Source organism: Cheilinus undulatus, linkage group 12 (genome assembly GCF_018320785.1).
Source record: "Cheilinus undulatus linkage group 12, ASM1832078v1, whole genome shotgun sequence".
Lineage (NCBI taxonomy): Eukaryota > Metazoa > Chordata > Actinopteri > Labriformes > Labridae > Cheilinus > Cheilinus undulatus.
In genome coordinates, this window is record NC_054876.1 from 15,855,613 (window position 1) to 15,878,788 (window position 23,176).

The window sequence follows — 23,176 nt, forward strand, 5'->3', positions numbered from 1 at the left end:
ATGTCAAAGAAAGCGACGGGACGTTATGGCTGCACGTGTTTGCCTCACACTTGAAAGGCCGCTCCACACTTCGCTCGGGAGCGCACAGTGTCAAATAGGATAAGAAATGTGTGAGAACACAGAACATGAGTGTAGTCCTAATAACAAGAAGCCCAGAGTAGAAAACACACAATGTTTCTGCATGATGGAGCATTTTCACCTCCGGACAAGATAAGTAGGCCAAGCTTCATTTTAATGTTTTTGTTGGAGCGTACATTGACTCTACTTAATTAGATCGCACTTTGACACACTGTAAAATTTAAGTGAGACTTTTTTTTTTTTTACCCAGCCCTGCCTGTTCCTGTTTGAACTAAAAATGGCTGCATTTAGCTGAGGTCACACCTCCAGCATCACCTCTCTTAAATTAAAGGATTTAATCTGCATAGCTCGCATGTGTGACCCAGGTTAATTTGTCAAGCATTACACATCGATTAAAATGCTTCAGGACACATGATCTCACCCACACACATTAACAACTATCACATCTCACAATGAAGTCAGCTGATCTGGGCTATTATCAAGCAGCAAAAAATAATGGAAGACTCTGATTTAAAAATAGCTTTTATTGCAGCTTTTTCTCACGACAAGCTGCTCTGATCACACCATGGGAAACAATGATCCATGCTCAACATTTTTCAGCCTGGTGGGAGAAGCAGACAAACAATCGCATCTTGACCACGGTTTAAAAAAAAAAGCATAGTTGGTGGAAGAAGAGGCAGGATGAGAGAAATGAAAAACAAACAAAACAGATGCAACAGATGCAAATGTCAAAAACAAAAATATTCCAGCAACATGAAATAATTTACATAAATTCTCTGGTTTGTTTGTTTGATCAGATTTGTCTGTAAGTGCATGGAAACAGCTGTCAGAGTTCAGTCTCATCATGAAGCGTAACTCCCCTCCTGTAGTGAGTGTCAGCCTTCGTCTTAATCCTCGTGGATGTTGAAAAGCTTGGCCACTTCATTCAGATCTGCATGTTCCTCTCCATCTTTGATTATCTAAAAAAAAAAAAAAAAATAAGACACACAGTTCACAACCAAATCCTGACTTTAAACTTTCTTCAGACACAAAGCATGTTTCCAGAGTGACAGCGTGTACCTTTCTTGCAATAGGCATTCGGTTGAATACGTTCCACAGGATAATGCCCACAACCACTTTGTCCCTCAAGTAGAAGATGACTCCTTTTCCGTAGTCGTCTTTGTGCTGTTCCTCTGCTGGAGCTGGTGTTGAAGAGGCCACAGGGCTGACGGCTGTGTCCTCTGTTTCGCTCTCTGAGCGGATCCCTGTCCCTGCAAGACGTTTTACAAGAAGGGTTTGCCATCATCATTTATATCTAGGCTAAAGACGGATTTTGACCCAATAGTGCCTCCTCCTACCTGACTTCTCTGTAGCAGCTTTAGGTGTGTCCTTGGCTGTGGCCTTGGCAAAAACTCCCACTGTTGGCAAGCTGCTGTCAACGATGCCAATCGCTTCATAGCCAACATCTGGTCCCAGGTCACTCCTGTAAGAAAGGCATTGGAAAACATGTTAAAATCTTTACTTATTTGTTTTATCTTCAAATGTGATGTCTTAGCGATGTACTAAAATTATGAATATTGTAGACCAGTGTTTCCCAACCATTTTTCTTTGGGCCCCCCATGCATCTCTAAGAAAAGCTCAACAACCTCCACCAAAGATCCACTTGAATTGAAAGTGCAATGCACTGCTGTCAAAAATCAACCTCAATTTCAACAGTTTCATTGATTAAACCCTAATGCCTATGCGTTTTTTTTTTTCTCTCTTAAGGCCGGCTCAGACTACACGGTTTCTTTGGTTGTTCACGACAGCACCATGTCAGACTATGCGACCAAAATCTTGTCCTGTCTTGCCCAACAGCCTGGCCACACTACAAGAGTGAGTCGGACAACTCAGCGTAAGCTGACATCACCACTGAGTGCGAACTCATAGGTTGTCGGGGGGCGGGCCAAAGAGTGTCAATCACTCTACAACAGAAGCGCTCTGTGTGACTGTCAGTATTTTGCTCAAAAAAAAAAAAAAAAAAAAAAGAAAAGAAGAAACAACTAAAGACTGGATTATGGATAAAAGTTATGGAGGTATCAAAAGGAGGACAATATGGACTGGCTCTTCTTCAGATAGAACTTTAGGTATGCATGTAATAACGTAAATAAAAAAATAAAATGTACACATTAGTTTTAGGGAATTAAAGGGGATTAAAGTGGTAAGTCTTGTAAATGATGATGCAAAGATAATGAGCAAATGTTCTCCTGTTGTTAGACGTTATGATTCACGTCGATGACGTCAGGTCAGGGTGTCAAACTAGACGACGATGTGCAAAAAATTCTGACATGCTAGTCTAGTTGAATCGTGGTCGTGGGGCGTCTTGGACGTGCCGTTATGTCACACTAAAGGACCGTTAGTCGTTCCCAACGCTTAAAATCGGGCCCGAGTTTTGATGATGAGCTGTGATGTTGCAGCTGGGTAGTCTGGTAGTCTGAGCTGGCCTTTACACAAAGACTTTTGTATAAACTACTTAATAACTGTTTTATCATGGTTTAAGTCAATATGTGCAAATCTAATTTTGGCAGCCTCGGAGTAGGGGGTGGCATTGTGAGTAGGATCTCATGGGTCCTGCTGGACCAAACACATTAACTTGCAGGAGCGGGCTGTTTTGGCATTGCTGCAGGTGGGAGAAGGCAGACAAAAAAACCCTGTGGGTCCTGGAACATCAAATATTATAATGAGATAGCAAGTGTTAAACCAAAAAAGGACTAAACACATGACTTAGAAAAGAAGATTTATACTTTTCTTTTACAACAAAAACACATCAATGCCAGAATGTGAGTAAATTTTTCACAAGAGTAAGTGATGGAGCAAGAAAACTATTGGACTTTGTTGAAACACGCCCACAAGGAAACATATCTGGCACAAATGAGGTGAGATGATACACCTGCTCCACACTAGCCAAACAAAGCCCTGATTAATGATAAAGAACCTCTGTGCTCAAATTAAACAAGATAACAGGAGATGTGTCACATGTTGCTGATAGAAATCACGGTTTAATTTTCCGTTTTTCGTCAGTTGGAGTTGCAGGTGATGCGTAAATATGTTAGAATCTGGGTTTGTCTCTGCACAGCCAAACAGTGTGGTGCTGTTTTAAAGCTCCACAATAAAGTGGATGCACCTTGCTGTGGAGGGGGTGGGCTTACTGCATTAAGCATCTAATGGCGAGGTTGGTAACAGCGCAGCGTTAATAGTGTAAAGACTAACCCACTGTGAGCTGACAGAAGTGCTCATGCTGTGGTTTTTATGACACACAAACTTTCCAGAGATCAGAAAACAATTTAACTTCTGTTTGATTTAAAATAAATGATGTGTAAGTATGTTCTGAAAATATTACTTTGAAATGAGTATTACCAAGCCATAAACAAGAGTTAAATCAGTCTGTGGCTCCCAACTGCTCTTTTATCCATGTGTTGCACCTTACGCATGATGAAGACGTGAGTGTTATGGTCATTTTCCATTCTGTTCTTGAATGCTACCAATGGTTTGCTGTAAAGCCTCAGCATTTACACTCATGAAGGCGTCTCTTGATTGCCGAGAAGAATATGCTGAACGCCTCCAGCATTTTTCTTGACCAAGGAAAGGATTCTGTAATCATCCACTTTAGTCGTTTTCCATGGTCTCCCATGCCTCTTAATATTTCCAGGCCTGCCAGCTCATTATTTTTTATAACAATGAACAAATTTGTTGATTTTGCAACTCCTTAATTTTTGCCATCTCTCTTATAGATTTATTCAGCTTTTTCAGCCTACTTTTGGTTTCCTTCCCTTGCATTGATGTCTCCTCAGAGATCATACTGGGCACTGGTCAAACAGTAAAATGCTAAATACTGTACCACTTTCCAAATAATTATAGAACTAAACATATTTTAGCTAGACAGTGTAATTTGGTGTGATTCAGTCGGTTTTCCTTTCATAATACCGGTTCATGGTGTAACATTAAGCTCCCCTTAACGTCTTGCCTTCAATATGAATGCTACCGAGCCGTTATGCTAGACATCCCACCTCTGTACCAGAGGAAGTAACTGAGGTATCACTGGGGTGAGATGGGATCACAGTTAGATAGTGGAGCCAGAGAGGAGGCGGGGTAGCAGCAATGTCGATGAATGAATGCTTGAGTATTGTCTTCGGAGTCATGGCTGTATTATTTTTCACACACACAAGACGCAACTGAGACTGGGACCCCAATATCATGTCCTTGTAAAAGTACAAGATGTATCTACACAACTTTGTTGTAGCGTGTAATTCTTTTTTCCTCCGGCGCCAAGTTTGACAACTTCAAGATTTTAAACTTTAGTGCCAAATCTGTATCAAACGCTCATACAGCTCCAACACACCACACAAAAATAAACACGCTGTGCTGAGTTGACCCTTGTAAAAAATTCAGCTGTAATTTCAGTGACAACTCCCCCGATGCATCCTGATGAGTTTCAAGCTGGATGATGACCTGAAGTAAAAATCTCTGCCAGACATTGACAGATGACATGCTGTGGTCATTCTGCCCAGAGAGCCAACACACTAAATGTTGCATCAGGGAGAAACCAGCCAGACCTGTGGTTCTTCTGCTTTTGGTTTGAAAGACATCCACACTAGAAACAACATCAGCTATGTTACGGAGAACCACTTATTGTGTTATCAGCCAGCTTCTGGTGATGTCTTCCGGCTGTGTGATATGAAAGAAACTTAAGTTAAAATAAACCAATAGGATATGGGTTACATGATGTTTACATAAAGAGTTTACATAAAAAGTTAGCAGGAAGAACCATCAATTTGTTGTGAAAGCAGTAGCCATTCAAAATATTTAGATCCTACAGAAATCTACTTCTGTTTAATTAGAAAAAAGAAAAAAAAATTCAGGACAGCCTGCCGCAACGTATTACCATTCCACATACACCCCTCACAGTGGGAGGGTTTTGCCCCCAGATATGGGAGAAAAGATCAGTGATGCAGGACATTGGATTTTTGCAGATATTTCCAAACTCATTTTAGCCAATTCCAATATACACATTTCTTTTTATTGTAAAGAACATCAGGTGTCTCCTTTGAAACGAGTGGTTGAGTCAGGCTTAGCTGACAGAAGTAGACATTCTGGAGATCGTTTTATGTTTGGGGCTTCATTCAAAATGTTTAGAGCTCACGGTGGGCCTCCTTGAACATGTTGTGCCCTCAACCTGATGGTACAGTTGCACATTTGCCGATACTTAAGGCCTATTTAAGATTTATATGGTATTGGCTATAAATAATGTTAGAAATGGTCATATCTGCTGATACAGATATCATGCAGATAATACCCTGCATCTCTAGAGAAGATCTCAGAAGATAGAAATGACTAAAAAGGGACGATGGAAAAATGGTTTAATTCTTAGCCAAGATGGTAGACATAGCAATAGTCTGAAGCTATGATGACAGTTTTTATCTTTAAGTTAATGCTACATGTAATTGGATGTATGAGCAGTACCAACAAAATACTGGAAAAGCTTCTTTAAATGCAGAGAGATCATACCGGTTTCACACCAGTTACATGGTATAAGCATGACCGGCCCACTCATTCCTGCTGTGTTTATAGATCAGATACCCTGACTTTATGTGGAAATTTCACTGCTACGCTGGCAGGAAAAGGTTGAATAAAGCCAAAGTGAAAAGTTCATCCATTAGGATTTGCAGATACAGGTCACCAAGAAAATCTGAGGAAATTTTCAGGAGTGTAGTGCATATGTGAAAGGGGCTTAAGTGATTAAACATGGGTCTGTATGTGACTGCCTGAGTGAATAAGTGCGTGACTATATTTTCAGAGCCGTACAGAGTTGTGTCAGCAGAGGAGTAGCGACACCTAGTGGCAGTTCATGGAGCACAGTGGACCTCCGCTGACGCCATGCTCGTCTATAGCACTGTGGATACCCTGTTCAGGGGAGTAGGCAGAGCTACGCCTCTCCCCTGTCTGGCATTTCAACAGCCTTCCCAGAAAGCTGTGGTCAGCCATGTACCAGGTTTTAACCAAGTCTTTTTAAACTAAACTTTTTTTGGAAGCTCAAACAAACACAGATGAGAATTTATCTTTTATTAAAAAAACAAGGATAGAAACAGGTCATGCCTCTATTTAATCTTCAAATGCAAACAAAGCCATCAAAAGAGTACTGATTATTTCTGTTTCTGTATTTAAATGCTTGTCTTCGCTTCCACTGGATCAGTGTCAAATGAAAATTTATTGAAAGCAGACTGAAAGTGCTATAAATAACAATTTCCAGAGACAGGACTCAAAGTGAGTTATATGATTGATTATCAAAAGTCAGCAACATTTTCGGGGTGCTTTCATTCAGTTTGAGATCACTAATTATCAAAAAACAGTGCATCAATGACAGTGCATAAAGTAGCTTTAAGTATGGCAATAACAGTTTGACACAAATAAAAACATAATAGATTTAATGACCTAAACTGAAAATTTAACTGATCGCTGCTGCTGACTGATAAAGAGTAACTGATATGTGATATCCACAAGGCATCACAACAGCCAGAATCTGCAGCTAGGTTACAGTTGTTCATCATGTGAAGCCGTGATACTCTGACTGACCCACTGTGTTTTTTTGGACCTCAGTGAACCCATGTTGTCAGCAGTGTGTCACATTACACCAGCTGCTGCAAGGACCCACTGGCTCCATGCATGTTTGTAAAGTGGGCCACACTCCTCACTGTGGTTTTAATTTTTGGCAGCCCCCTTAATATCTACTACAGCCCCTCTGTGCTCATATTAGTAAGGTTTTTAACAGTCAGTGCAGTTATGACCAGTGAGAAAAGTCAGTGCGAGTAAGGCAGCCCTCTGCTGGGAACTCCAACCTAATGTCCTCTAAAGGCATTTTAAATATTTCACAACTTAATGGTATTCAAGAATTCAAGGCAATCATGCATGTTCATGTGGCTTCCAAAAGGATTAAATCTGAGTCATGTGCACATTGCTACATCCTGCCCCGATGCCCACGCATTTAAATGTATTCAATCAACATGGACCTGTTCTCTATCATTTCAGGCTGAATCTCGCCTGCTCATGAGTTTCATATCATTTCCAATTAAAGTCAATTTCTTTGCTTGAAATCACTGCTTTGATTTGCAAAACGGATTAAAATTATGAATCATGAAAACACTGATTCAGCACCAGTAGTAGGAAATAGTCAGCACTGGGACACTCACCAGAACATAGACTGATGCCAGTACGGTTTGTTGGCTCCAGTCATGTTCTCTCCTGCAAGTCTTCCGCTCACGACAGCGTGATCATGGTGCTCCACTCGTCTGCGGCCCAGTCGGATGTCATAGAAACACGCAGCATCTCCTGCCTGCACAGAAACAGAGGATGCACGGCATGCATGAGATTTAAAATCACTTACATGCATTACAAAATGCATCACATGTCTGGAGGTACACGGTTTCTCGATCATAACTTCAGTTTGCCTGAGGAGGGTGCTGTAATACAAGATCAGGGCTAAAAAGGTATATGATGTTTGTTTATGAACCATATAGGAGAAAAAGCTGCTAAATATACATACAAGCTACATATAAGAGGGAAACCCACTAAATAAACCATATGCTTTTGATTTATATTTTTACTCAACATTTAAATTTGGCTTTGTTACCAACTCTCATTATAAAAGTGGGTGATAAAAACAGTTCCTGTAAATAAAGGGTTGATATTTAAAAAAGGAGATAGGCTGCCCTTGAAATTTTAAAAACATGTTTGACCCGGTGTTCGCTGTGACTACTTTAAATTTTAGACATAATCTTGAAACAAAATGGCTTTTAGTTTTAGTCACATTTTAGTAATTTCAACTTTTATAATTTTGGTCTAGTGTTGGATGACGAAAATCTATTCACATTTTACTGCAGATTTAGTTGTTGGCTATCTAACTTGTTAAACAGTTGTTAGCCTTGATGCTAGCAAGAAATTCCAGTTGGGGTTGGTTGTCACAATTTCTTAGGGTTGTAACGAGACGTGTACTGTGTTTCACAGCCACTCAGGGAAGATATGGGAGAAGTGTTGGACATGCAACCAGTGGGCACACAAACTCTGCTTAGTTAGCGTGCACAGACCCTACATTTGCCATCACTGCCACCCATAATTTAAGTACATTTAGAGAGTATTTTTTAGAATTATTAATACTGCTAGGTATGATCATTATTAAGTATTATATTTATTTTCTTAACATTTTCTATTATTCAATCTTTGTTGTTTTATTTTCCTCTCAATTCATTATCATTAAATGTTGCTGTGATTATTTCATTCTCAATTATTTGTCCCCCATTGCTCATCCAATATCTCCCCAACCCAAAAAATAAAAAATAAATACATTAAAAAATGAAAATAAATCAACATCACCCATGTTACTGTAGTGTGTCATTGTCTTATTGTTTATGTCCCTCTGTCACTTAATAGTGTCACTTTTTTCTTGACATGTTTTTTTTCTGCACCAATAAAAACAAGAAAGCCAAAAATGCCCCGAATGAGGACACTGGTTATGGTTATGCAAGCAAAATCAGAGTTAACTGTACCAAACTGTGCTAAACTGTACTGAACCAAACTTGACCACATGGTGAAAAACTCATCATAGTACAACAAGGATGACTCTCTTACTAACCTACTGACTATAAGATGAATGATGTGTTTTTCTACCAATACATTATTTAAGGCTGTTATTTCTAGCTTTTAAACATTAACTTACCACCCAAATATTGGATCTAGCTTGCAGCTCTGCATTGACCCGAAAGCCACCAAAGTCCGAGTCCACCTCCAGACCTGCTGACTTGGCAAGGTCAACATTGGGCTCCAGGCCAACAGCTGCAACTATGTGATCCGTTTTGACCTGTGAGGGGAAACGTAACAATCAGTAACTGATCAATTATTCTCTAATTCCCACTGAGCCCGTGTCAAAACCTGGAACCTACCACTCGGCCGTCCTTCAGGCGGATTTCCAACTTGTCATCTTTGCAGGTGACAGATTTCACAAGAGCTTCTGAGATTATTTTCACACCCTCTAAAAATAAAGAGGTAGAATATTTGTTTAAAAAGAACAAGTGGAGAGAGAGTCTGTCTTGGGGAAACTTTTTCAGAAGTAACAGTACTGTGCAGAACTTCTAGGCATGTTTGGGCTCACTTCTACTTTTAAGATCTACTTTTCATGCGCGCCTAGAGCATAAATGAGCCTTAAGAAATACCAAGGGTACTACCTAGGCAGGTAGTAGGGTTACCACAAGCCCCTGGTTATGCTGTGGGTGTCACATGGGCGCGAAAACCGCCAGTAGTCTCTGAGTACATTACCAGAGTAGCAAAGGCCTAGACAAAAGAGATGTGGTTGAGCTTGACTTTGTGGCACATCAGCTGCCTGGCTGATGAATCCCCGCACCCTGCATGCCTAAAACTTATGCACATGTCTGTATGTCTTAAGAGAACAGACACAAACCTCTTTTGACTTTTTCTGTTGTCCAGTTGCTCAAATACTCAGGTAGCACTTTTCCCATGTTGCCCTTCTCAGGGTACATCTGAATGACCTCCAGGCCAGACTCATTGGCTGATAAAATGAGATTTAAAAAATGTGATAGAGCCACAGTGGGAAAGAGTAATCCTTCTAACATCTGTATTTTTAATAGACTACCATTTTCTCATCTTGCCAAATTAACTTACATCTTCTGCCAAGGGCACAGGCCAGCTCACTGCCCAAGAAGCCACCTCCAATGATGGTGATGGACTGAATGTTCCTCGACACCTTGTCTAAAGATTTAAAATCATCGATCTGTAAGGAAAAACGGCAATAATACCATTATATACCCTTAAATGATATAAATGATCAGAGTATCACAAAACAAGGTTGTAAACTTTGAAATTTTACTGGAAAATTACTAAACAATTATGGTATCTGTTTGAATACCTTAGCAACAAAAAACGAACTCACAATATTAGTTATATTTTGGTTTTAATTACCAAAATTGTAGGAAAACTCCTGCAACTGTCTTACTCACACAAATACATTGGTAGAAATAAATATGACTGAAGCACTGTTTGTTTTTCTAAAGCTTTGTATCCATTTGATGCAGTTTTTCATACAACTATAGATGCAATGTTTAGTTATTTTATTTCATGACAAATATTCATTTTTCTCTTACCAACTAATTCCAGACTGGTTCTGTCTACATTTTTGGAATATTTTTGATCATTTACCTTTTCCGTGTAACTTTTACACCTAATGTTTCTTCACCATTCCCACCCAAATAATTAAAAACACTTTTCTCAAAGCTTGTTACTACCAGCATGTACTCCCAGACTGGAATAAAGATATCGCCATCTTGTGGCTAAACACTGACCTTACGGAACAAAGTGGTCCTCTTCATCACTTCCTCTCCTGCTCTCTCGATGACCTGCAGGTTTCTTGGCACGCCACCTGAAGAGACGAGCTTGGATTAGCTTCGGCTAGGTTTACGGATCACTCTGTGATAAATGCATCTGAAGGCTGCCTCACCTGTAGCGATCAAACACTTGTTGTATGAAATTTCAGAGTCATCGTCAAGTTTTACTTTGTTGCCTCTCACGTCCATGTGTACCACCTTGAAGAGATTAAAACAGTTCTTTGCAGTCAAATCGATCATTAATATAAAAATTTTAATTCTTCAGTCTGCTATGAAATATTGAAAATATGATCATGTACTGTCTGGGAATGAAAAGTTTGCACATCGTTGTTTGATTTTTAAATAAAAACAAACCTTCTTGCCAGTGAGAACAGCCACACCCCCATTTTCTGCACTTTCCAATTCTTCTGGTTTAATGTAGAATGAGGCCGGCTGGAAGTAGATACTAAAATATACAAATATAGGGATACAGTTTTTTTCATTTGTCTCAGTGAGTTCACAATGATCAGAGATATTCTGTTTAATCGTGAATTTGTATTAATAAGCAGTTCAACAGGGACATTTTTCTGCAAAGGTAATGGTGAAATGTCTTTTTTGCATTCGTTTTCATCATGTGTAGAATAGTCAGCATACAACTAAAATGTAAACACAACTGTACACGGAGCATCCCCATATTCCTTTCCCATAATCCATCTACAAAGTTTGTAGACCAAATTAACAAATTTTACTATATTTGTAGTACAAACGTAATTTTTACAAAATAAAATAGTCCATTACTTAGCAAAGTCCTGGTATGTTCTAGTGACTGATGGTAACTAATGGCCTACATTTGTCCTGATTTATTGGAAAATATGACATATCGTTTAGTAAACATAAACAAACAAGCTCCGTTTTAGTTCTTCTACAGTGTTCTTTTGTAAATATCAAAAAGGGGGTGTTCATTTGTTATAGAGCTTAGTAAACACTGTTAATGAACAGGAGGTAAGTGGCCAACATGAACAGAAGACAACAGAAACTATAATTTTCTAACGTAAGCAAACAGAAATCACAGAACAACACTAACTGATGCAAAGACCACTTATTTAGCCGAGAGAAGATGTTAAAGACCATCAGATTTTGTTGAGGACCATCAGATTTTGTTGAAGACCATCAGATTTTGCAAACTGCCTGCTGACCTGAGATCTGCTGAAACACTTAGTTTCTTCAAAAGTGGCCTTAAAACACTGCTTTTCTCGCAAGCCTTTGGTTGTTGGGTTAGCTTTGTGTTTAACTTGTCTATGGATTTCAATATGCTCCTTTTAGGAGATCCCAACATTAGTATATGCAAAATGTACAGATTGTTGCAAAAATTCAGTTTTTCTTGAATCAATAGTGTATCTTTGTTGTTGCTTGTGTTTGTTTTGTGTCTGTTTTTATCCTCTGTAAACCACACTGAGTTTACATTTGTATGAAATGTGCTATATAAATAAAATTGAATTGAATCAGATGGAGAGTAAAACCCACCTTTGAGATAGATTAATGAGTTTTTGGTTACCAATGTAGCACAAGGAGGGGCAAATCAGGGTATGTGTATAGGCTTCTGTGTAGATTCAGGATTAGGTCCACCTAAGGCATGCTCTGTGTCTATGTTCATTTCTATTCAACACAAATTAATTAATTGATTAATTAATTCAGCTTGTGACTTCCTTAACAGTTTGTCACCTTATTATTGTCTGAATTGCAGGTTGGTAAACTTGAACTGAGGACATCCAAGGTTAAATGTATTTCAGTTCTACTGCATTAACAGAACTTCTATGTCTTTTAATACATTTAATCTGTATTAAGACTTCAGTACTTTACCATCTGCTTTATGCACTCAGACTGCAATGGCCACTTTATTCCTGCTCAATATTAAGCATAGTCATATTGCTATATGCAAGTCTTTGTACAATATTTCAATGATATTGCTTGGTCTCTATATGTTGTCTGATTTTTAAGTTTCTTTTTTTTAAATTTTCATAATTTACATGCTTGATGTACACTTTCGTATGCATACTATCAACCTGCTGGGGACTACAGAAGGAAATTAGACTAGTATAACCTATGGACCTCTGATCATTTGTGACCTGACATCAGTGTTTGGTTGCAGTACATTACGATAAGTCAAGTCTGTAATGCACTGAAATGTACTGACATTTCTGAGGGAAAACATAAGGGTACTGAAAAGTTTAGCATCCCTCCTATTGATATATGACAAAGAGAGACATCTAATGTTAAATATGAGCCTCTCCTGTTGCTTTTAACAGTTTTTATGCAGTTGATGTTATTCTGTGCTCTATAAATTTGGGATCGTTACATGAGCACATCAACTCTCCTCGCACAGATCAGCTGTTGGAGCCAAACCACCGTATGTTGAACGACACATTTCAAGTCCTTCATTGTGTAATGCATGAAGTGAGCGGCTAAATAATACTAGCCAAAGAGAAACTGCAGGAAGTGCTGTGCAAATGAAGAGAGCAGCAGATCGTGCACACACTTTTGGACAGCAGAGTTTAAGTAAGTTAAGTAAAATAAAGCCTTTTTTACACATAAGACGAAATTAACTGAAGAGAAGCATCGATTATAACTTGTATGTGTCAAAACTTTGTTAACAGTCTCCTACATAGCCTCCTTTATTTTGCACGGACCGTAAAAAACATAACTACCACTCTAAGTTACAGAGATGCTGATTCGTACCAGATTTGTATGGCCTGTGTTCTGAAATATGGTCGGTTATTTGCCCTGGAAATTTTGCTCAGCAAATTACAGACATGCCGATACATGCTTTTTTGGCTTAGTGTGACAGTTAGACAAAAAGATGTCTTTCTGCATATACAGTTGAAAACAAACAACACACAAAACAACAACTTCAAGAAAACACACCTTCTTTCCTTTCCATTCCACTGTTTGAATCTCAGTGTTTCTGTCACACTAGGGTCATCAGAGAACCAAAGCTCCTTAGAAAGAGGTGGCCTCATGTATGGAAGGTCTGGCTCATCAGTCACAATCAGTACCTGGAATCAGAATTTTAAAAAAAGTAAAATCATTCTCATATCATTTTACGAGATACAGTACACCAGAAAAATAAAACCCGAAACATGTGACTCTACAATGATAATGGCCTGAATTCAAAGCTAAGCTTTTATTTTGAAAACAGAGGACTAGCTGACCTTGGCACCTGGATCTCTGGCTCGAATGGAGCGGGCAGCAGCAAAGGAGGCTGTTCCTCCACCAATAAGAAGGTAGGGGGCGTGTGAGGGGATCTTGGAAGCGGCAGGTGTGATCTCTTCTACTGGAGTTTAAGACAGCAACAGCAAGCAGAAGAAAGGTGGAAAGAGAGAGGAAAAGAAGAGGAGAAAGAAAGGCAAAGAGCACAAGCAGGACAAAGACAACAATTAGTCCATGATGTTGGATGCACATTCTGACTTGTTCAATATAAAGTACAGAAATACACCTGAAAGGAATGACTGGGGAAAAGAACATTAATTTTAATGTGAGTGAGATTAACCTTTATCATTACAAGAACCCAAACAATGTGAATAAAAAACAGGAACAGGCAGGGTAAAAAGCTGTAACAAGGAAAAAAGGGTTAAAATTATAAAAAGGAAAAAAGGTGATTATGTTTAACATTAACATTATCAAATAAGAGGGAGTATCTGTGTTGTATTTGCCCGCTTTCCCGCTCCAACCGAGGCTGGACTTTGGTCTTACCACTCTCTGCCACCACTTCAGGCTGAGGCTCGGGGGGCTCTGCTGTGGGGCTTTCTGCTTCTGCTGGAGGTTCTGTTAGTGTAACCGGAGCATGAAGCAGTTAAGACAAAACAAACCCTAACATGGAAAATGTACAACCCTGCCTATATTCACAGTTTTGACTGAGCTCTTACCACTCTCCACTACGGGTTCAGAGGGCGGCAGCTCTGTAGGTTCAGCTGGGGACGGCTCAGGTGGGGGCAAGGGTTCTAGTAGTACAGTGGCAGAGTTACATAAGGACCTCTGGAGTTATTGACTATCTTTATCTACTCCACAGAATCAGGTCAGGTGAAAAAACCGATGTGTAGTACCAGTTAAACTGTAACAAAAGGTCCAATACGTCCAACAGAATGAGTCCACTGATCTGATCAAAGAGTCTTTTCTTTTCACATCTTACCCTCCTCTACTACAGGTGCAGCAGGCGTTTCTGCTACCTCTGCTGCCTCTTCTGGAGGTGCTTCTACCACTGCTTCTTCTGCTACTGGGGTAATTCACAGCATGGGTTAGGATTACAATCCTTTATGAGATTACTGAAGAGAAAGAGCACCAGGATCCATGCATTTCTTCAGTTTTACACTTCAGCAGAGCATGCACACCCTCATGACAACAACTGGAAGCTGCAGAGGTTGTGCATACTTTGCATAACTTAAGAAAAATCGAAACAGACGGTATGATTATAAGACCACTGATTTTTTGAGATATTTCTAAATTCTGCCTTACAAAAGAAATAAAAGTATTAGGGATGCACAATACAATGTACAGTATCAGATTTGGCAGATATGAAAAATTCTGCTGATATTTACAACCAATATTTTCTGACTGGAAATATCTGCCCATTTCAGATGTAAATATTGGCCATTATTTGTTCACCCTCAAACTTTAAATTGTGTCTTCAGGACTGAAGTTGGAGGTCTGAACTTCATTTTAATATCAACATCAGCTAAAATTATTTTGTAAATACAGGTAAAAATCCAATATTGTGCATCCCTAAAAAATATGTAAAAGTGAAAAAGTAACTTACTTAAAGGCAGCTTCCAGTTGTTCAATTATATTGACACTTAAACAAAAAATCCTTCAGATTGTACCCAAGGACAAAGTTTCACAAAGTGTGACATCTTCAAGGAAAGAACTCAGAGGAGGGGGCTCCGTTTGCAACACAAACACCACAACAAGATCAAACATACTGAAGACTGAGTGTTTCACAGGGGCAAAAATATTTAGACTCAAATATTTTAGAACTGGGGAGAGTATGTGAGGTTCCACTGAAACTGTAAGGGGGTTAATTTTCAAGGTTAATGGAAGGAGAGTGAATAAAACACAACAGAAAACAATATGAACCATGAGATGTGTACCAGAACACAAGACGGGGAAGGACAAATAAAAAAACACAGGCAAGACAAAGAAAAAATTACAACTCATGCAGTTATCTTTTCAGCTGCTGGATAAAATTAATATTATTGACACAACACCAAAAACCTTAACTTCAATAGGAAACAAGTAAAAATCAGTACTAGATCAATACTTGCTTTGGTATAGTGGTGACAATAATACAAATCATAGGCACTAAATATTGGGAATTTCTACCTTTCCTTGAAACAAAAAATTGCAGCTGAACTCCTGCACACTTTTTTATTAGTGTTCTCTGTTTTGTTTGCAGCAGCTTTTGGGTTAAAAATACAACTGAAGATGTGAAGTTTTCATTATCACTGACTATCAAAGTAATGACGTTTAAATTGCTGTGAATTTAATTTCACAATTTTATGAACCATTCAAATTCTTGTAACTCTTTTTACTGGACTTCAAAAAAGGTCAATAAAAACTCCAGCTTGTTCAGAATGCCTGAAGCAAGAATTTTAGCCAGAAAAAAAGAGAGTAGAACACACTAACCCACTTTTAAAAACCTTTCACTGGCTCCCTGTTTCTTTCAGAATTGATTTTTCTTTTAACTGCTTTTAAAGCTTTACACGGTCTCTCTCCTCCACATATCACAGACCTTCTTTCATTTCATGTTCCCTCAAGACCACGTAGGTCCTTGAACGCTTCCCTTTTAAATGTTACTCATGTTTCACAAGCACCGGGGTAAGAGCTTTATAATACCAGCTTGTTTTTATGCCAAAAACTATGGAATTTACTCCCCAAGACATTAAAACGGCGAGCCCTATTGGTGTTTTTAAAGAAAAGTAAAGACATTTCTCTCATCTGGCTTTAACATTTGGTCATTTTACTGCCCTGTTTAAAATTATTAACCTTTTCTATTGCTTTTTTTTTTTTTGATTTATGATTCTACTGTTTGTACTACATTGTTTTCATTTCTTTTATTTTTTACCTCGTTTTAATGTCTTATTGCTCTTTTATACTTCGGTTTTGTTGCAGTCTGTCTGATCTTTGTTAAGCACTTTGGCTGAAAGTTTTTATGTATGAAAGGTGTTACACAAATAAAGCAGAGTTGAGCTTTGGTATCGAAAAGTATCTAATATTTTGACAAGCCTTTTAAACACTTACATATTAAGACAAAAAAAAAGTTTAATATCCAGACACTAAGTATAAATCTTGGTTTTGTTATCATGAACTTCATAATTATTTTATGATACAAATTAAGAGATTGCAGGAGAGAAAAATGAAAAAGCAGAAGTGTAAGAGCACCTAAACCATACAGTAGGTCCAATACTTCCAAAAGAATGAGTCCACTGATCTGATCAAAGAGTCTTTTCTTTTCACATCTTACCCTCCTCTACTACAGGTGCAGCAGGTGGCTCTGCTACCTCTGCTGCCTCTTCTGGAGGTGCTTCTACCACTGCTTCTTCTGCTACTGGGGTAATTCACAGCATGGGTTAGGATTACAATCCTTTATGAGATTACTTAAGTAAAGGACACCAGGATCCATGCATTTCCTCAGTTTTACATTGGAAACTTTAGAAGAGCATGCACACTAACATGACAATAATTGGAAGCTGCATGAATTGTAGTTCACTTTGTATTAGCTTAAAATATCAGGACATATGATTAATTCAAAGATTTTAAATTATGCCCGATGTAAAGAAATTTAAAAAAAAAAGTACAGTTGTAAAGTAAAGTTACACTTACAGGCAGCTTCCAGTTGTAAAATTACATTGAAAGTTAAACAAAAAAACTCTCCTGATTGCACCACAGGACAAAGTTTTACAAAATGACATATTCACAGAAAGAGGTCCAAGGAGTGGGCTCCGATTACAACACAAATATGACAACAGATCAAACAGGATCAAACATACTGAAGACTGAAATGACTGTTCACAAACAGAGAAATATTTCGACTAAAATATTTCAGAACTGGGGAAAGTATGTGAGTGTCCACTGGAACTGCAAGGGGGTTGATTTACAAGGTTAGAGGATGGGGAGTGAATGAAACCCAACAGAAAACATGAACAATCACACCTTTGACAAAAAATGTATTTGACGAAACACAAGACGGCGAAGGAAAAATGAAAAACATGCAACAACAAGGAAAGTTACTGCTCATGCAGTTATCTTCTCAGCTGCTGGATGAAATTAATATTGCTGACACAACACCAAAAAATCCAACTTCAATCGGAATCTAGTAAAAATAAAACCATATCAAAATCTGCTTCAACATCATGGCAATTAAAATACAAGCCATAGGCACCAAATATTGGGAATTTTTACCTTTTCTTAAAACAATAAATGCAGCTAAACTCCAGCATGCATTTTTCTGAGTGTTGTCTGTTTTGTTTGCAGCAGCTTTTGGGTTAAAAATATGACTAAAGATGTGTAGTTTTCATTATCACTGCTGCACTGGTATCAAAAAGTGCTTGACAAGCCCTGTAAACACTTACATATAAAGACAAGAGTTTAATTTACAGAGATTTAAAGCTTGTCAACATTATCTTGAACTTTATCTGTAACTCTTTTAAGATAAAGTTCTGAAAATGTGAGAGAAAATTAAAAAAAAAAAAACAGATGCATTTTCCAGTCTTTTCTTGCAATAACCCAATTTTACCAGTTGGTGTCGCCATGCTTGCCATCAGGTTTACTTTAATCTGTTTTATAGCTAAGGGTGAGTATAATAGAGAAGGTTTTTCATTCACGCAGCTTCAAAGTTAGTAATCTTTTCTTCAATAACTTAAGGTTTCAAACATGCTGTTTAAACAGATGTTATGCATGCATGTAGGGATGTATAAAAGAAAGCAAACAACCTGGGGCTGATTCAGTCGTTTCACTTGGGGCTTCTGCTTCGGCTTCAGGGGCCGGGGAGCTCGGCTCCTCTGGCGTGGGTTCTGCTTGTGGTTCTGATGAAGGCTCTGCCACAGGTTCTGGTGTAGGTTCTGGCTCAGGAGCAGCTGGAAGAGAAATTAAAAGATGATCAGACGGAAGCTTTTGATTTATTCATTCATTAGACTTACAATAGCAGACAATTATTTTGTGTTATGTGACACTGGGATGATTTATCCGTGAGAAAGTTGAGGATGATAAATATTCAGTTTGTTTTAGCCTCAGCTGTTTACAAAGCAATAAAGAGCGAGCAGAACCGTAAACTTAGAAAACAGAGCCTGCTAATTCAAAGCAAACTATTCCATTGAAAACATCTATTTATGATTGATAAATAAAGTTTTTTCTGTCAGTGAGTGGAACAGTTAACACAGTACTGATCATGTTTTCTTGAGCTGTTTCTAACATTTGCACAAGCTCTGTGTTTGTGTTTTACCACCTATAAGATCATTAACTGAGATGGAGTTTGATCTATAAATGCAAGATAAAATACTACTCATCAATGAGAGAGAAATTACTCACCCTCTGGCTCAGTGGCTTCCACAGCTAAAACAACAACAACAAAAACAATCAATACAGTGAGGTTTGAAATTAAAGTTTTGCACAGGTATGTTTCTTTGTTGACATGAGCATGTTTGGATTTGTTACAGAATTAAATAAACTGTAATTTTTTATGATCACTTAATTCAGCTGTTAACACTGGCTCACCAGGCGGCTCTGCCTCGATGGGCTCGTCTGGCTGTTCTGTGGTGACTTTATGTCTTGTTGAAATATCATCAATACGCTCCTGGTATCTTATTTGGTCTCCCTTTATAGTTCGGTATGCCTGTGAAAACAAGAACATAAAATATACTCATAAACAGTACAGCTATGACTCTGCCAGTCAGATGCTATGTTCGGTCCGTGTTCTGTTGGTGAAAAGGTGTGAAGCTTACTCACATAAATTCCACCACCCAGGCAAACCGCTCCAACCAGAAGGGCATACAGCTGGTTTTCTCGACCTCCCCCTGCTGGCCCGGTGGACATATGAGCCACAGGTATTTGTGCTGGTAGTCTGCCATGGTTTAAACCTGAAAAAAATTTCATAGAACACACAAATCATATCAACAGTTTGAATAACAGCACCAATGATGATATCCAAATGTACCATTGTTGCAGTATATACGTGTATTGAACACAGAAGGGTTTTATAGTAAAACTCAAACAACATTGATACCATTTCGGTTACCAAAGCAACAAAAATCAAAGCATGACACAACCACTACTGGAGAGTTTCTTGTTAGTAATCAGCAGAATTGGCAAAACCCAGCATAATATCTTAATTGCACGCAGGCCTGCCCACAGAATTGGCTGGGCCCCTGAAAAACCCAGTGACTGGGCCATCCTCAGCTGTGATTTATTAATAACATCAATTCATTTGTACTGGCTCAGCAGCACTGGTGCTAACCTCCCACTAACAGTGACTTCATTTTGGAGCTGAAATGTGCGTCAAGCTATTATTAGGTTCTGATGCTGAAATTATTTATTTTTTGCCACTATCTAACCCCATTTCACCATGCCACCTTTTTGCTACTCAATCCGACCATTTTTGACCATCATTACCCGTTTTTTGAAATATACTTTTTTGCCTTTTTTTGTCCCTTTTAACTAATTTGGGCACTCTTAATCAATTTTCTGCAATGTATCACTCCTTTTCAACACTTCATCTGGCCATTTTCAGTACTCTAAACCCATTTTTGTTGCCCTTTAACCCTTGCTTACTACCTCATCTGGCCATTTTTGCCCCTATTTGCCACTTTTAACCCATTTTTGAGACTTTTTGTCTCTTTCAACCCATTTTGCCACTTTGCCCCATTTTACACTTTTTACTCCCTTCTCGCTACTTTTACACCATTTCTGCCACTCTTTAACCCCTTTTTTGGTGCTTTTTTTTTTTCTTTTAACTTTTTTGCCACTATCTACCCATTTTTCCTCCAAATTTTTGCAACCTTTCAACCAAATTTTATTACTTCATCTGGACACTTTCTACCCCTTTTCACTACTTCATTAGGCCATTTTAGCAACATTTTGCAAGTCTTCACCCATCAAAAGAAAAAATTTTGCCCCTTTTTACCCATTTTTCCTGCCACTTTATAACTCCTTGTAACAATTTTTCCTGTCAATTTTACTTGACAGTCTATATGTTTGTGCACAGCATGTCTTAGCTATGAAATGTGACGTTACTTTTTAAGTGATTTGCTCTATGCCCATCCACATTTTTAACATTACCAAAAAAGGTAACTCTTTTATTTTGAAAAGACTACAGTATAAATAAACAGAATTCCTTTTTGTTTCTTTGATAATAGTGGCTGTGATTACTCAGGTTAAAAATAGAACATACTATCACAGCTTAACTCTACTATGGACCATGATTTTGCATGATGATTTTGTAACTCCATGGCCTCCCACTTTGCCTGGGCCCCAGAAAGCTCTCCCCTTTGTCCCCCTTTCCAGGTAGCCTTGATTGCACGAGTCCATATGTTTATCTTGGTACCAAATCTTTCATGATCTATTCATGCAATTTAGACAGTGCTTTGTCTCTTTCTATGCTTTTTCTTAAAACATAAGTAAAGAACTGATCATTTTAAAAGCTTCAGCGCTTTTAGGTGCCAACAACCTTTGAAAAACACAAAGAGTGGATAGCTTTAAAACACATGGTGACAAGAAGTGAAGAAAATGTTGGCAAGTTTAATGTCAGTGACATCACATGTCAAGTCAGGATACTGAACTGTAACACAAAGGGGGTCTGTTCATAATAACAGAGCTGGCAGCTTGAGAGAAATGTGAAATATGCCGATAAGGGACTGAACAAGTTAAGCACCCTCTATGAAGTTGAACAACTGGTAAAGATGCTTCTGACTTTTATGATAAAACTGCACAATATGCCTGTGGATGTTGACCATACCACTGTCAGCATGAAAGTACTACACTCATATCCAAGCCAATAAAACAACTCAACCTTTTAGACTGAGCTTTGACTTGAGGGTACTGCCACACTTTGCTGCTGCAAATGAAATTAGGTTAATTAGCACAATTTGAGTTGGATTAGGAGGCTTTAATCCTCATTACGACCGACCCCTCATATGGACTGCTTTCTTTTAATAACTCTTTATTGCTACCTTCATTCATAACTCATTACTCTAACCCACACTTAAAGGCATGCAGGATAACTTTTAACGTTGTGCTTAGCCTCTCTAAGTCAAAAGAGGCTGGCACCCCCATTATCTAGGGCATTGTAAATTCTAACAGGCGACACCTGTCACTTTGTAACCATAGTGCAAACCAGCACAGACCTGAAGCAACATATGCGACAGATACTAGACTTTAGTCGTCTTCACTCTTGTCTCGTTTGTGAAACGTGTCAGACAAAGCCAGGGACGTACGATGTGTCTTGAGTTGGCTAGTTGCCGAAATGTCACACACTTCAGCATGTTAGGCTATAGTTAACAGTTTATCCCAGTTAACGTTAGCTGTTACAATCAAACGAAGGTCAATATACAAATAAAGCGACCAGAAGTTAGCTCGTTTGATTTAGCATTCTTTCAACATTCATGTCATGCTACAGTCCATACGTGTTTGACTTCAACCCAGCTAACAAGGAGACTGCAAGTTACCGTAACTAGTTAACTTACCTGCTCGCCTCACGTTCTGCCGGCACACAGTTGATGAAGCTCTAGCTAGAGGTGCAAGCTTTTTCCATGCAGTTCTACATTTCAGCATTGTGGCTCAGCTCCGCTCTAACGGTTCCCTGCTAACTAGCCGACTTGTCGGACGTGAACACCAGCTAGTTAACGTTAAACAAGTCCTACAGCCAGCACACACTGACAACTAGCAGCACCGCGCTACACGCCAAGGCCAGAGACAGGTCATAAGTTTGAGGAGGATTATGGGTAATGGGAAAGGCTCTCTCAACACGGGAGATGGGACTGCACCGGAACTCACGTAGGGTAACGTCTCTGGAAAACAATGGCGTCGTCAAATATGTCACAGTGCTGAGGGTGAGTCTGGTTAAAATTTTGTGGACCGATTTTTGATGTTATTTTTTTGTGTAATGATGTAACGTGTATTTTTGAAACCATAAAAGCAACATGGTAGCAAATCATTACAAATTTCAGTGTATATTACAAGCTGTTACGCATACGAATAGGTGTTTTGTACTCTTTTCTTTTAGACTCTTCGGTAGCTGTCGTAACCCGCGTCTTGCTCTTGACTCTTGCACAGTTTAAATGCAGCCGAGCTGGACTACTGCCCTCATGAGTTTACTTTATCGCACATACCACGCTGAGAAGCTAGTTTGAACAGTACAATACAAATGACGAGGCAAGTAACAGACTAAAGTTAAAGTTTATATTAACACGATATCAAAGCAAATGACTGTTAATGCAAAATTGAGTCACTGAGTCATGAATCATGATTTATGAATCTAGAATATCCCTCTTAATGGTCCTAACACCATTTCATTTCATGTCGCCCTCTGGTGGCTCTAAAAGTGAAAAAAGGACCGAGAGAGGGAGAGCTGTATCGTTTTAGTATTGAAAGTCCATTTGCCTCCTTCAATGAAGTGGACTTAAAATAGTTGTTTTTAAATGTTAAACATGTGTAGCAGCAACAGATTTGGCTCG

General features: G+C 38.7%; 1 protein-coding gene across 13 annotated transcripts; it reads right to left on the minus strand.

Moving 5' to 3' along the window:
* Positions 1 to 582: 582 nt before the first annotated feature.
* On the minus strand, positions 583 to 22,440 carry aifm1 (apoptosis inducing factor mitochondrion associated 1). Of its 13 annotated transcripts, none has more exons than XM_041801937.1 (22): positions 22,187 to 22,440; positions 19,455 to 19,585; positions 19,224 to 19,341; positions 19,038 to 19,061; positions 18,443 to 18,586; positions 16,975 to 17,055; positions 14,647 to 14,727; positions 14,384 to 14,458; positions 14,211 to 14,282; positions 13,670 to 13,791; positions 13,383 to 13,513; positions 10,836 to 10,926; positions 10,595 to 10,679; positions 10,440 to 10,516; positions 9,763 to 9,871; positions 9,542 to 9,649; positions 9,027 to 9,115; positions 8,804 to 8,944; positions 7,281 to 7,423; positions 1,416 to 1,540; positions 1,138 to 1,328; positions 583 to 1,037 (listed from the first exon to the last, which is right to left on the minus strand). In XM_041801937.1, exons 1-22 carry the CDS (start codon positions 22,272 to 22,274, stop codon positions 966 to 968), a joined length of 2,298 nt encoding a protein of 765 aa, XP_041657871.1. In that variant the 5' UTR covers positions 22,275 to 22,440; the 3' UTR covers positions 583 to 965. The 13 variants fall into 13 exon arrangements, with proteins under 13 accessions (XP_041657871.1, XP_041657869.1, XP_041657870.1 ...); XM_041801935.1 differs by having other exon boundaries at positions 14,647 to 14,730; XM_041801936.1 differs by having other exon boundaries at positions 16,975 to 17,058.
* Positions 22,441 to 23,176: the final 736 nt, after the last annotated feature.